The 15,737-nt window shown below is 37.9% G+C and overlaps 1 protein-coding gene and 1 long non-coding RNA gene across 2 annotated transcripts in view; one reads left to right on the forward strand and one right to left on the reverse strand.

The window, feature by feature from the left end:
• Positions 1–15,737, reverse strand: part of LOC145445807 (uncharacterized) — a 116,698-nt gene that overhangs the window by 41,405 nt on the left and 59,556 nt on the right. The window lies entirely within an intron of this gene.
• Positions 1–15,737, forward strand: part of LOC145445772 (A.superbus venom factor 1-like) — a 41,742-nt gene that overhangs the window by 12,110 nt on the left and 13,895 nt on the right. Inside the window, exons 13-30 of the mRNA XM_080323906.1 lie at positions 279–361; positions 420–515; positions 673–765; positions 964–1,152; positions 1,211–1,274; positions 1,957–2,117; positions 3,792–3,897; positions 5,299–5,464; positions 6,368–6,481; positions 6,707–6,798; positions 6,922–7,061; positions 7,947–7,998; positions 8,688–8,860; positions 11,159–11,297; positions 12,573–12,785; positions 13,645–13,726; positions 14,147–14,306; positions 15,205–15,443. Of these exons, the coding sequence (XP_080180032.1) occupies positions 279–361; positions 420–515; positions 673–765; positions 964–1,152; positions 1,211–1,274; positions 1,957–2,117; positions 3,792–3,897; positions 5,299–5,464; positions 6,368–6,481; positions 6,707–6,798; positions 6,922–7,061; positions 7,947–7,998; positions 8,688–8,860; positions 11,159–11,297; positions 12,573–12,785; positions 13,645–13,726; positions 14,147–14,306; positions 15,205–15,443 (2,362 nt within the window). The remainder of the gene's footprint in view (positions 1–278; positions 362–419; positions 516–672; positions 766–963; positions 1,153–1,210; positions 1,275–1,956; positions 2,118–3,791; positions 3,898–5,298; positions 5,465–6,367; positions 6,482–6,706; positions 6,799–6,921; positions 7,062–7,946; positions 7,999–8,687; positions 8,861–11,158; positions 11,298–12,572; positions 12,786–13,644; positions 13,727–14,146; positions 14,307–15,204; positions 15,444–15,737) is intronic.

Raw genomic sequence — 15,737 nt, forward strand, 5'->3', positions numbered from 1 at the left:
GTTGCAATTTTGTGGTGTATAGATCTGATGAAATTTTTAATATTAAACTGAACCGAATCAACCATGACAATATCCATTCATCAGGTTTACTCTCTCACACGACAAAAATAAATTTAACATGATCACATTTTAAGTTGCTGCTGTTTCTCATTTCTGGGACTGTGTAAAGTTATTTTCTGCCATGTATCTTATATGCACATAATCATAGGTATATATGTTATATCTTGTCAATTTTACTGCGCTTGTTTTGAATTAAATAATTCTTTCCAATATTTCAGCTATCAACTTGGAAACAGATGATAACGGGCAAATAAATTACAATGAAAATATGGATGGCAATCCAGTACCGCGTACTTATAATGTGGGATCATTATCGTGTTCTTTCTATAAACACACACTGAACCCAGCTTTTCAATCAGATTCGAACAAGGAGCCTCGCTATTGTACCTGAAAATGAAGCCTCTCTCACATTTCTGTTGCTACCGTATCAATCAAAGAGTGGAAGTGTATTACAGGTTAAAGGTTTTATTATGTTTGTGTCAGGAAATTACATGCGTTGATTAGAAACAGAATAATATACATTAAATACATACTTGAAATGAAACGTATGTAGTGCTTCATCCCATGTTATTGTCATTGCATTGTTTCTTATTTTCCCCCTATTTGTTACAGCTGTCTGCTACCAAGAAAATTGCGGAAGTTGGCGACAATGCCTTCCAAATTGAGTTGAGGTACAAAACGACGCCCGCAGAGTTTCGTTACATGGTGAGCTATGCATTTAAATATATTTTTATTGCTAGTTATTGATCAATGTAAATTTATGACGGGTATATCAAGTAGTTTTGGGTCTTTCGTGTAAAAACTGTCACAATATTGTGACGGATATGTGATAAGATTATATCTTGGTCAGGTAAATATCGTTAATTAATATTCATTGCGTTGTTTATAATTCCTTTTCCCCAGATTTCAGCCAGAGGCTCAATCGTTGCAGTAGGTTCGGATAAACCGAAGGCAAATACAATTCAACACACTATGAAGATATCCATCACAAGCAAGATGGTGCCTTCATTCAGAATATTTGTGTATTACGTGCTCAACGGAGAGATGGTATCCAATTCATTGTGGGTTGATGTATTGGACGCTTGTGCGAAGGTAAATAACGGTAAGAGTCTATCGTTTGACAGAATTTTACATGTGATTAGTATTTCAGGAAATTAAAGTCACTGTTCCCAAGGAAGTTCTCCCTGGAGCTCAAGTTGAAGTCAAATATGAAGGTATTGTGTGAATTGTGTTGCATTTTTGTAGCAAATCGCATAGGTGCACAAGTGCAAGCCTTGATTAGATGAGTTGAGGTGTCATAAAAATGCATCGAACAGATGATCCTTGTATTTCCTTCGATACATATTGAACTTGCAGTATAATAATTATTACTGATCTTTTATATTCTCTGTTTTTGAGACAAATTAGTTATGATTTGTTTCAAAGAATTTTGTTATATGCTCTCAATTTGCACACGATTCCAGAATGTATGAAAGGCCTTCATCTTAATCACGTTTGACCGATGTATAAGTTATAGAATATATATATACATATATATAAGTATAGGATATAATCAAGGAAATTTGGACCTAAGCCAACATTGTGAGTTTTCTGTATGTGTAGTTTTGATCAAGGCAGTAATTATTATTAAAAAAAACTGTATCCTAGTATTCTGTCCTACATTTTTATCAGTTTTCCATTTTTAACATTAGCTGCATATTTCGAAATTTTTGTTTCTGCAAATTAGCTCTCCCGAAACTTTACGCTCAAAGAAACAGTTTCATGATGGAAAAAATCATATGAGTGTAAAATGACATATCTGCAATGTTTTACACATTGTTTTATGCATTACACATCATATGTTTTCAAATGTAAACCTTAGATCTGGAATTTTGTTATTAACTGACATTTTACCAGGTTCTCCAAATGCGATGATAGGAGTTTCAGCCGTTGACCGGGCCGCCTACTTTCTCTATGGCGACAGCAGGTTGACCCGTCACAAGGTCTTCGAAGGGTTGAACGAATACGATCAAGGATGTGTCAGGGAGGGTGGAAGGAATGCTCAACATGTATTTGAGGTGAATACTGACATCTTACCTTTACTGTGGGTTTAGGATTCGAGACAACTTACACAAAACTTGATGTATAAAAAAAATTGCCTGGCACAGAGTGATTGCCTTGATATTTTGTAACTCTTGAACATTTATGAATATCGCAGTTTAGGATAAATAATTACATGGCTATCAGCAGAGATGGTCAGTAGCAAAGTAGGCCTGCTCAGACTTTTTTGGGGTACGCAAATAACATTTCGCCTGCAGCACTTCTCGAATGATTATCTTTATGACTACTGAACAGTTTTTTTTGGGGCAAAACTGTCTTCATTTTATACTGCAGGTATGTGTTTTCAAAACTATAAATTAGTTTTGGGATAAGTTTGTATTGCTTTTGTGAGCGAAAGTATCATAAAAAAAAGCGAAACAGTCCCTGTATCAAGATGGTCAATGACTATATAAATGCTCTAAAATACATCTATATGTAGCGGCATTAGTGCTAGTCAGCCCTCAAGTATACTGCAACACGACATGACATAGCGGTCTCGCCTTCTGTCACATGCCACCACATTTTGTCGCTTGTCCTTTTGTATTATTTTCTTTTATTCTTCATTTAGTGCACACTGCACATGCGTCTTATTTACATCGCCTAGGCCCAGGTGGGTGTCTGATTTCAAAGACTACTCCGTCGTTTCGACACTGTACTATCTTGTCATTGTATTGAGCAGTCTTTTGGTGTTTTGAAATGATGAAATTCGTAATAAACTGATACTGATTAGTCATCTACATCAGTTTCCTTCACAATAAAGTCATGCTTTAGAAGCTTTTGTGAAGCAGCTGTTGTTTGTTTATCATCTATTTCGTAACTCAACATGCCCTGAATTAATCTTAAATCATTATCTGCCAACAAACATACTATGCGCTTTCAGAATAACCGCCTTTAGCAGACTCCTTGAACACCTAATCAGAAAGATGCTGCTGTTCTTTTGCTATTGCTGCTCAGCGAGTCCTATACTATTGCATTTCGTAGGATATATTCTGTATTAGTTCACCCTGGTTAGTTGTTAGTTTATGACATTATTTTATTTGAATAACCATTTACTCTGGATCTGGTTGACACGAAGATCGTCATGATCATATCGCCGGAACCAGTCAATACTGATAAACCACTGTTTTTTGTTTGTTAAATATTTTTGGCGTCATCAGTTGACGAAATCTCTCTCTCTATCGTGATCATTGAAGCATAGCGGATTAGCCAATCAAGAGCCGTGGTTTTGTGAAGACCAGTCTTCTAGCCATTCGATGGTCGGTGTTGGTCGCAAAGATACATGTTGTACTTTTGAAAGTGGTCACTTCAGATCAAGTATTATTATAGACAAAATCTACTCTTTGAAACTACTCGCTTGAACATTTAGTTTCGATAGGTCTTGGAAATCGCTACTTCCGCTTGCAATGTAGTAGAAAATTTTGAATTTACTTCAACTTCTACCCGCCCTCAACCCTAATACCCATCAACCCCAACCCTGATATCCCACATCTCTAACCCCCAACTATAACGTCCCAAATCCCAACTCGAAAATATAATTTATTTTGACATGTTTATGAGAAATATTTATTGGTGATCATGGTGAGCATTGTTCAATGTCTGGCTGCTATCGAAGAAGCGTCCGCTTATCAATAGTAATGTTTTTGTTGCTTTAGGAAGGAGGATTTCAAGTTGTTGGAGCGTCATACCCCGCTAAGGAAGATTTTACAAAGAACTGCAACCACCCCAGTAGGAAGAAAAGACAGGCTGTAGACAAAGACGGTAAGGCTATATTTATAATTTTTAATCCAGTTCAAGCTAGTAAATATTTTCATTGACTTTTTTAGCGCGAATCACGACTAGGGTTGGGCACAATGATTCTAGCACTCGAATCTGAATCGGAGTATTAATTCTAATGATTCTAGTCGAGCAATGGGGGATGATTTTTTTGTCGAGCACTGAAATTACGCGATCCTTGCCACTAACAGTAAAATTATCAAAAAATCGTAGTTTCGATGGTTTTTCCATTGTGGAAAGCTGTAGACCTCGGTCGTATGACAGCGCGCGAAGCATGTAGTACAGAGCTACGCACATTAGTGGAAATGGCATATCGGTAAAGTCGTGATCAACCAACAGCATTGTCACAAAGTTCAGTGAAATAGCCAAATGGGCATGGTCGGAAAAATACCGAATCATCTTTATGTGGTGTTGCACTGGCATTATGTTCCTTGTCGCACCATATCTGATAGGGTTACCATACGTCCTCCTTGTCCTCCTTTTTGGCGATTCTTCCTCCTTTACAGCTTTTACAGATAAGGTAACGGACGGGGTCAGCTGAAAATCGGCACAACTGACGTGGAATAGGTAATACTAAAGTTCGAGCGGGTCATGAAAGTGATGACCTTTTTTTTTAGTCACAACAAGATTTCCAGTAAATATATCAAAATATGCTGTTTTCACTTTCTGACTTTTATGATTTGGTAAAAGTGGCTTATGGCTTTTTTTCAAATTTTGAGATCCATTTTTCAAATTGATAGAAAATCAAGTTTTGCAAAATTTTCATATTTTTTCGACCATATCTTCTGCCGTGTTTACGCTTGACACATTGTATCAAAGTTAGCCAAGATGGGGCCAAAAGAATATGGAAACTTTACATATAATTAATTTTCTCAAAATGTGTAAAATGGACATGCTTAGTTATTTTGGTTCCACAATGACGATTGAACCATTCACATTATCCATACTGTTATGAGATCATGATGGGTGATACTCCGGTACTCAATATTTTCCAGACCTACTTGTTGTATTTTCAGCTTGTAGAATTGTATTAATAGGGCGCAGTATATTTAGGATGTGGGATATATCTGTCCTCGATGTTTTTGCGGCATATGCACCATCTCCTGATATACATACACACGATCTGTGCATATGCATACCATGAGTGCATGATGTGCATATGCTGCTGGACAAGGAAGTGCAGATATAGCCTTGTAAGGCTTACTAAGTCTTGCATCACCCCACCGTGCTCTCCCAGGAGTGCTGAGTGCCAAGCGGGGAAGTCATGGATACCAGCGTTACTAATAAGGTCTTTGGTCTGACCTGGCCGGGGATCGAACCCACGATGTACCGATCAAAAGGGCAGACTCTCCACCATCACGCTATCCTGTTGGTATTCTATTTTAGATTCAGTGGGAAAGGATTGGAGGTCTGATGATTGTTTTACTGATAGTTTGATTCCAACCAACGGTAACGACACTTGCCTCGAGCGGAGTAACATTGTCAGAGATAATCACGGAATAGATTGCGCGGAAGCCTTCATGAAAGGGTGCCTGCAACAGGAATTTGAGAGGTGATCAATGAGCCTTAAACAATGATACGTTTACATCGTTAATGATTAGTCATTAGGATTCAACACTCTACATTCCAATAGCTGGTCAGAATCAGTAATGGTGGTTAGCAATAGAAGATTGGAGACGAAAAGAAAATATGTCGCAGGACGGACACATTCTTAATTCCAAAGCGACTAATTTTGGTACTAGAAAACGATTTATTTCCAGTTCTAGTATCGATCTGTAGAATCAGTCGTTCACTCCAATTATTTCCATCACTACTGGACTGAGTTACTTGATTCAAGATCAGGTCTGTCACCTGTACATGGACCCTTAATATTATGGGAATTTGAGAGAACTCAAGACATTTCCTGGCAGTGTATAATACATAAAATAAATCATTAGATTTGGGACGTTCGCTCCTGATGAGAGTGAGTTGAAAAGCTTCGAGTGAAATTAATTTGGCAATATTAACATTGCTTTGCGAAATTGAGGCTCTGTACTTCTAAAAGCCTATTCAGATTCGGGGTTGACTTGAATTTCCTCGAATTTCTTCGCCTGGCTTTTGACATACTAAATGAATACCAGTCAGCCCCCAAGATTACCTGACCACGACCTAGCATATCGATGTCACTTTCCGCCACATGCAACCTCATTTAGTCGCTTGCCTTTTATATTCTCGGCCCAGGTGGGTGCTTGATTTCAAAGACTATTCCAAGTTGTTTCAAAACCTTTCTATCTTTTAATCTTATCGCAGTTTTGTGGAGTTTTAAAATGAGGAAAATATTAATAAACTGATACTGATACTCGTAACTAGTTGCCTTAACATGTACCTTAATTCCATCTATTAGCTATAGAACACGGGATCAAACTTTGCATTTCTCAGTTCAAGTACCAAAGTCTACAATTGAGTTGTCTTTCAGAAACTTTGCCAAATCCAGCGCAAAATCTGCTGAAGGAAGTGCTGCCCATAAAAAAGCGTTGGCGACAACCAGATCCAACTTTGAAGAAAGCATGTTGTGGAGTACAGAATTCTTGTAAGTGCCTCAGTTTAGTTACCGCTATCATTCTCACATTATGCAATATATTGGGCATGTTTTATTCATGACAACATCCCTATATTTGCCGTTTACGATAGAACATAACAAGCAGTATCGTCAACGCCCACATATCATTATATATCTTAATATATGAGATGTCTTTCCGCCAAAACGTTGACGTATTCACTGCTAAATCGAAGTGATCAACTTCTTCCATTTCAGAAATCCGCTTGGATTGTTGACGTTGCCTCTGATTGCAAGACACAGCATCACGACGTTTGAATTTGACACCGTCAGTATGCACCCGGAACATGGTAACTAAAATTGTTTTATAATTCACTAATTAGATTACAAACATTTCGCTGTGATTAGACTAATAGGACGACTAGAATTATTATTGCCAAGTCTGGATGTAAGCATGTGATTCCTATTGATAGGATTCTGCGTTGCGGAAACTCAAAACATGACCGTTTTCAAGAAAGTCTTCATTCAACTGCATGTTCCGTATTCATTAAAAAGAAGGGAACAGGCAGAAATCAGAGCTACAGTCTTCAATTATGCAAAGGAAAGCAGGGAGGTGTGTTCAATCGCTCTCAACACTAGAATTATCAATAGACTATGTAGATAGGCATACACATTTTTACTTGCATAATTTATACGAAAAATCTAATATCTTGATATATCATCACGGTGGAAGTACGTAGCTCATGTCTATTTTTTTTGCAAATTTTGAGATCCCTTTTTCAAACTTATAGGAAATTTCAGTGTTAATCATTGGCCAAGATATGGCCGAAAGAAAATGAAAATTTTCATGAAAGTAATATGTATGTAAGTAAGTAATGTACCAAGTACCAGGAATGCTCATTAGGGCTGATCAAAAATAACTTTTTCTTAATCAAATTTTACTGGCTACTTGATAAAATGGTTATGTTACCTAAAAAAATTGGAGTACAAATTCTGGATTGAGTAAAAATAGTATTCACGGGGGCATACTCTTTCATTATTTATTATAGATCTACCCACAGTAAATACTATGATTTGAAATACTAAATTTTGAACATCGCTTCTATGGGTTGGAGTTTAGCCAAATTTGTTGTGCATCATTTTTTCAGACAACCTAACAAATTCATGGGGTAGCCAGTAAAAATTGAAAAATTTTCCTATTTTATTTTTATTGAATAAATCCAAAATTTTCTCTGTAGTAGCTTCACTTCGACTGGTTGGAATTAGCTAAAATTGGTGTGCAGTGTTTTTTTAGGTAACCTAACAATTTTTTCAAAAAGTCTGTAAAATTTGAGAAAAAAATTTAACAGCTTTAATTCAATACTTTGTAATGTGTATCATAAGGAATGTCTACCATGGTTTACTAATGCCTCCGATTCTTATTTCCATGACTCGTGACTCAAGGTGTGAAAGTAAATGTATATTTCTCATGCCTTTTGTGAATCTGTATTATTTTTAGGTGCGACTCAGTATCAAGATGGGCAAAGATATCTGCTCACACTACCCAGAAGGTGCCTACTCAGTTTATTTCTTCGAGTAGAACAGTTTCATTTTCTCTCGCATGCAGAGTGTAAGTGCGTATCTAAAATTAATAGTATGTATTTGAAAAGCTTCTTGGAGGTACAAAACTTCAATATACAATTGAATAGTATAGTCAACCCGAATATTTTCGGCTGACACTCGTCAGGGAGAAGAGAATTGGAAAGAACCTTGTATATCATCAATTCTATCATCAAATGTGACGCTACCGTCGTGAAAATTTGAATTATCGATATGGAAGGATAGCTTATGCTCATGCTCAATGTACTATTCGTAGATGATTTACAATCTCGGTCTGTTGTCACAAACTTGGTTGCCGTATTTTGGTGAAACTCGACTCCAAGGTGTCTGAATAGTTTTTTGCGCAAATAGAATTATCCATGAAATGCTTTCCAATGACAATGAATTTTTATGAATTCAACCGTAGTGTGTATTCTAATATCAGAATTGTGCAACTAGAGCTGATCGCTTTTTAAAACCCGCTACTAGAACTAGAACTGCATGGAATTACTAAAATAATAAGTTAGTTGACCGTCAAGCAACCAGATTGGCGGTTTTGTCAATCCTGTCCAGTATGTCTCAAATCATCTGAGATTGTGTTTCATCTCTGCTGACTCTATCCACTACCATTGTTTTTCATCTCGCGTCATAATCCCTTCAGAAAAATTCACTGAGGTTGCGCGATTGAAAATCCGACCAAACTCCGCTGTGGGCATCAATTTCGTCGTGCTTCCTCTTCGTATTCCGAAGAACGATAAAGTTGAAATTGAAGCCAAGGCGTTTAGCAAAGACAGTGAAATATTGGATCATATCAAGAGGTCTATTCTGGTCGAGGTAATATTGCTGATACCTACAATTCACTGTAAAGCTGTAAACCAGAGGTCTCAAACACGCGGCCCGCGGGCCGCATGCGGCCCGCCAGAGCATTTTGTGCGGCCCGCGACGACATTTTGTATTTTTAATAATTTGACAAAGTGTCACATATATCTTTTCAGGTTATAAAGTGGAAATTCCCTCTTAAATTGCTCCGAAAGCCTTGAACTATTCATCAAACTTCACTATCACATCAATTGCAAACGCTACCATGTAGTGGAACATTTACTATTTCGCCACATTTCTAATTCATGATGACAAAACCGGACCCTTAGACGATTCTAGACTGAAATTTGTGAGTTGGACTTGGACGCGACCTTTTTTAGAATTACTCAGACTCGGTGGCAAAATGAAAATGACTCGAGTGGACTTGGAGTGACTCGGAATGCCGTAAATTTGTTAGAACCATGGACGCAACAAACTAATCGCGTATCAGGGGAATAGTAATAGATCAGAAAGTCGCTGCTTGGTATTTCGCTAACTAAGCAGGTATAGTTATGGCAACCATTGGCAATCTGTTCATCACATCTTTGGTCGCTAAACCATGTTATTAAGGCCACAAAGGTACCGAGTACCGTAGTGGTACGCTCCAACGATGTAACAGAAATGGGCCGTTCGGCGTTCCGACATTTCAATCACTAGGACATATTCATTAAGATATTTTTATTATATTTATATTTTTTTCTGCTCCTACATTTGAAGATATTTGGCCATGAGATTAATAGCCTACTTATCAGAAGTATACCCGAATGCTGGAATGGAATTACAATGCTCAACTTAAAAATGTTTTGATATCAGATCAGTCTCTATTATCAATCTGTTGGATTCAAAATATTCAGAGTAGCTGAAAATTATAACCCGATAGATTTCATGATGGCATCATACATTTGTCCGCCCATATGGTATCTATATCTTATAGGTAATATATATCAAGTACAACAACAATTCTATTCAAATAGTTATAAATGTGATGATTCTTTTCGTGCCAGGCCTAAATTGATACAAACGTAAATCACATTTTGACGATGTGTGTTTACTGTCAGTCTGCTGGATCGGCTCACTTGCAATAGGAAAATTCGGTCCCGCCAAATACGGCCTACTTGGAAAGACATAGAATACCCCGATAAATGCTGCGGCCCGCGGCGTCGTCCAAACTGGGAAACTGGCCCGCAAGCACATTTGAGTTTGAGACCTCTGCTGTAAACTATAAATCATTAGGGCTGGGCAGAATTGAGTATCTGAGTGATTTGAATCAAAATCGAGTATTTGACTTCGAATCGAGTATTCGATTATATATCATTACCATCACATAACCAGGGTTGTAATCAAGTCTCAAGGTTCCGAGTCAGAAATCAATCTTACCTTTATAGTTTTGACTCGAGTAAGTCGAGTCATTTTCAATATTCAACACTGAGTCAAGTCCGTGTACAAGTCAACTCGTAGACGGTCGAGTCCGAGTCATAGTGTTTTGACTCGAGTCTGAGTCCAAGTCATCATGTTCACTGTTCAGTTTTCAGATCAATCCGGTTCAACCCACATTTGCCAACTCTTCTCGAGTGATATAGAATGGCTCGCGTTCACAATATAGTAATTTTCCTCAGTTTTAACATTTTCTGGCTTTATTTTCCAAGTATAAGCACTGATAAACGAAATACCAATCATGTGGTAACTTTACTATTATTCGAAGTTACAATGAAATGTCGGTCTTGGCCTTCCCATTCTCGAGTCATATGACTTGGTTCGAGTCAGGGATTTCAAGAAGTTCTAGAAATTCCTGGTTCGAGTCATGCGCAATGACCCGAGTACAAGTCGAGTCGATTCAAAAATTGACTCGAGCCGAGTCATGACTAGAGTCATTGCAACCCTGCACAAAACAGTGTGACAAATGTAGCAAATTCAAATATGTACCTTTTATTATACCGCAAAGAATATAATAACAGTTCTACATCACATTAAAGATAATTTGGTGTTTTTTCGACCATACCCATTTCGTTATGCTTTTTTACAATGCTATGGGTTGATTTCGACTTTACAGATATGTCATTTCCGCTAAACTTGTGTAGCTTTGTAACAAATGTTTTGTATGCAGCAGTGGAATATAATACCGAAACTATAATTTTTGCTGATAAATTAACTCTTAGTGGCGAGGGCTGTATCATTTCAGTACTCGAAAAAGGTATTACTCACTCGTCGAGTCGGATGTTAATATTTACGTAGGAGACTCGCCTATTTTGGTAATTTCCATATTTTTCCTCTTAGCCCGAAGGAGAAATTCGTGAGATCCGGGGAACGAGAACTTTCGATCTCCGTAAAAAAGCGAGCGAGGAATTCAAATTTGAGCTCAGGTTCCCAGAAAACTTCGTACCCGGAACGCGGCAATGCTGGCTTTATCCGTTCTGTGAGTTAGCCCCGTCGTGCAAATTTCAGGTCTAGTGTATTTTCTAATTAACAACAATTTACCATCACAAATCAGTGTTTTCCCCACGACTATGTCAAAGTTTATGGCGTTTATAATTGGCTTGGTGTTAGTGTATCGTAGACGTGTTCATTGCTTTCACACCAACCTAATTGTAGCCCCTATCTCTAACCTAAATCAGAGTTGGAGAGCTGGAAAATTGTTAATTTTTTTTTCATTTAGATTAAAATTAGAATTATAGCTACACGGTCTTTGCCAAATTAGATTAGAATTAGAATTACTGAATTTGCAAAAACTTTAAATTGGTGTAAATTCCGAATATCAAGTTCGGTTCATATCAAACATAGTTCTTTCTCATAAGCACTAGAATGGTAAATGTCTGTACGTCAAGCTTGGCTCGTCTCGCACTATTCGGATTATAGATCCGAAAAAGACAACCTGTAAACGGGAAATTTATTTATCTTACACTGATTGCTGGTGAATTGACTAAAAAAGGTCACTTTTCCGAATAGCTGCTCGGAAAACATTTTTAGCGTCTACTTTCTGTTTTGAAGAGCTTCTTGGAGTTGCAGAACTTCAATGTACAATTGAATATTATATTCATATTGAAATGAACCCGGATATTTTCGGCTGACACTCGTCAGGGGTAATCGTCAGCAGCTACTAGAGAATCGGAAAGAATATTGTATATCAACAATCGTATCACAAAATATGACGTCATCAGCATGAAATTTCGAATAAGAGAGAATTCAATGCTGGCGACGTCATATTTTGTGATACGATTGTTCTTTCCAACTTTCTGTTTTGTTGACCTCATTGTAGTCAACTTTCGCGCCATATGCCGAATAAGCCATCTTCACGTGCATTTTTTTGCCGTGTTAATTACATCTCACTGGACATTCTTACATTTTCACCCCCCCCCCCACCCAATCACCCTCTTGTTTCTCAAAGTCACCAACTTTGGGAACCCCTGGCTTAGGTGCACATATTAAAAAGCTACTACCGGTAATTGTTTTATAATATCTATGGTAGCGATGGAAGCTTACAGACTTCAAGGAAATAATGTTTGCAGTTCTCCAGTAGTATATTGGGGAAAAGAGAGCATAAAATATTTCAGACATTAGATTACAATCTTAGACAATTACAAACGCCACAAAGTCTGACATGTTCACGGGGAACACTGATTGTCGCGAATAAGAAAATACACTGGAGCCCAAATAACTTTGAAACAAATTACAAACCGCCTTGTTTCTCCAGCAAATTTCATGGGCCCGATTATTGAATTCGATCCCGTGACGAAGCAGCCTAAAAACGATGTAAAGAATATCATCCGCATGCCGGGCGGCTGCGGCGAGCAAACCATGTTGTCCATGGGACCGAACGTGTACGCGCACAAGTACATGTCTTCCGTCGGCAAAATGCTGCCTGGGTCTGCCGAAGAGAAAGGGTCCATTGAAAAAATGAAGTCAGGTCAGTAATTTTAGTTCTAGCCGCATGTTTTCAGGAACATAGTGTTGATTAACATTGTCGTCGTTTCAAGAAATTCCATGTAGAGTTGGACCCCTGGAAAATTTTCAGCTTTTCCGAATTAGATTACAATTAGAATTTTAGCTACAGTTTTTTTTCGAATTAGATTCGAATTAGAATTATAGCTACAGTTTTTTTTTCGAAATTAGATTCGAATTAGAATGACAACTATACATTTTTTTCCAAGTGATATTATAATTATAACTACACATTTACTTTCCAAATTAGATTAGAATTATAGCTACACATTTCTTTCCAAATTAGATTAAAATTAAAATTAGAACTAGTTTTTCAAAATTATACTAGAACTAGAATGATGGCTGCACATTTTCTTTCCAAATTAGATTAAATTTGAATTATAGCTACACAGTTTTTCCAAATTCGATTTTAGAAATATGTCCAAGTCATTGTGTTCACCGTTCATTTTTGTGTTCAATCCTGTCCAATTTTTTACAACCTTGTTTGGGTGATATTGAATGCCTCACTATCCACAGTTTCTGGCCCAATTTTACAAATACCAGTACTGATCGACGAAGTACCAATCATTAGGTGGTCTCGAGTCACGCGCAGGGACTTGAGTACGAGTCGAGTCAATACACAAACTGTCTCAAGTCGAGTCATTTTCCATATTTAATAAAATTACAACCCTGCCTCTGAGCTGGTGTCCCTATCTCCATGTGTACGTGTGTAGCCACCAGTTATTGCATTGTGCATGTCCCTGTGTGCAACGGGCAATAAACAAAACTTGAAGGCTACTTGGATGCGGAACATGATAATATCTTCGTTTTTCAAACTTATCCAGGCTTTGCTAACGAGCTCCGGTACAGATGTAACTGCAACCCTAAAGTTTGGTCGGTCTTCCCTCGTGCAGCACCTAGCGTTTGGTAAGTATTTGAACTTGAGACATGAGTCAGCCCTTACGATTACCGGACCTAGACCCGACATATCAATCTCGCCTTCCGACACATGCCACCTCATTTTGTCGCTTGTCATTTTATATTATCTTCTTTTACTTTTCGTTCAATGTGTATGCCTGATTTTTACATCGATTGAGCCCTGGTGGGTGTCTACTTTCAAAAACTAACTCCAAGTCTTTTCAACGCCTTCCTATCTTTTCAGTGTTGCGCAATTCTTGTGGCGTATTGATCGGATAAAATTGTTAATAAACTGAACTGATACTTGAATATTTCATTCCACTTGAAGCCTAATACTCGATTCGCGAAAATATCTGATGCTTATCTTAATTGCTAGACCCTGTTTAGTAGGGCTTCATTTTTTAACAGTAAAATTGAAATATCTTTCAGGTTGAATGCGTACGTTAACAAAGTGTTTGCGCAAGCTAAACAATTCCACACTACCATGGACACATCACCGATTTGCACGTCTGTGTCCTGGCTGACAACGCAGCAAGCTGCCGACGGTAGTTTCAATACTGGAGGACGCGTTATTCATCAAGAAATGCATGTAAGTTGAACTGGTACAAGCTACTGGGTTTTCAAAATGGGGAACTACAGCTAGAACTACTCGATTTTCAAAATACGCAACTAGAGGTAGAAGTAATCATTTTTAAAATGTGCAACTAACCAACTTCAATTCTGAAGCAACTCGGCAATTTTTATTTCATCGGAATCGGATCGGCTGAAATGGGAGGGGCTTCGACCCTACAAACCCACCCCCTGGTTACGCCACTGGTAGTAGTGATGACACTAAGCTAGCGATGACTGCAAGAACATCACACAACAGAACACCGTTATCGAATGACAACACGTGTTTTCTAGTTGTTCAGCAATGCACAACTAAAACTAGGACACACTTTTTTTTTAAATGAGATTAGAATTAGAATGGCTGAATTCGCGAAAACGTGAAAATTGAATCGAGTTCAGTTTGTATCAAGTCAGAGTTCATTGTCATAAGCATGAGAATGACAAATTTGTGTACAGCAAGCTTGGCTCGTTTCGCACTATTCAGTTCTTCCGTAGCATTTTCAGGAAAACAAGAGAATAGATTAGAACTTAAAATGAGAACAAGGAAACATTTCATAAATTATATCAGCATTAGATTACTAGCATTTCGTTCTAGATTTAAAATCATCTAGCTATCCAAGTCAACAAAAAGTGTCTAAAAATAGTACATTGAACGCTCTCATATTAGAAATTTCATGCTGGTGACGTTACGTTTTGTGATTTACGATTGTTGATATACAATGCTCTTTTGCATTCTCTACTAGTTGCTGACGATTATCCCTGACGACTGTCAACCGAAAATATTCGGGTTCATTTCAATATGAAACTGATATTATATAAACTATTCGATTATCCAAGTCTGTATTTCAGTGATATCAGTTTTGAGGGTGTCATTTCAGGGCGCAGTTGGAAGTAAACTGACTCTCACCGCGTACGTAATGATGTCCCTGGTGGAATCTGTCTCTTTGTGCAACCAACACGTCAAAGCCGTGGAGGAAGCCATCTTCAAAGCAACTCAATACCTGGTCGGTCAAAAAGAGAACCCTCAGATGGAGCAACCGTATGCCATCGCGCTCGTTGCCTACGCGATGACTGTGTCTGATGTCATGCATGAGTACAGTGTGGAAATGAGAGCCAAGTATGTCACTGTCGTACCAAAATAGGGTTACGATACATCCTGCGTTTTCAAGAATAGGAAAAGAAAAATTATCTCACCATCCTTTTAACGTGGCTATTTCAATGAAGTGATCGAACTTCCAGCTAATCCGTGTCAAATCTTTTTTTTCGTTTATTGGCGATGTCTTCATCCAAACTCCAACATGGGTCCTTGTCAAGATCAAAACAAATGGAAAAGTCATCCCTGCCTCTTCAGGCATACCTGGAACACGATTTTTGGTCATGACCGTGTGACGAAATTGGCCACCGCAAATAC

This window comes from Botryllus schlosseri, chromosome 9, assembly GCF_051294905.1.
Source record: "Botryllus schlosseri isolate E-star chromosome 9, Bs_hap1, whole genome shotgun sequence".
In the NCBI taxonomy this organism is placed as follows: Eukaryota; Metazoa; Chordata; class Ascidiacea; order Stolidobranchia; family Styelidae; genus Botryllus; species Botryllus schlosseri.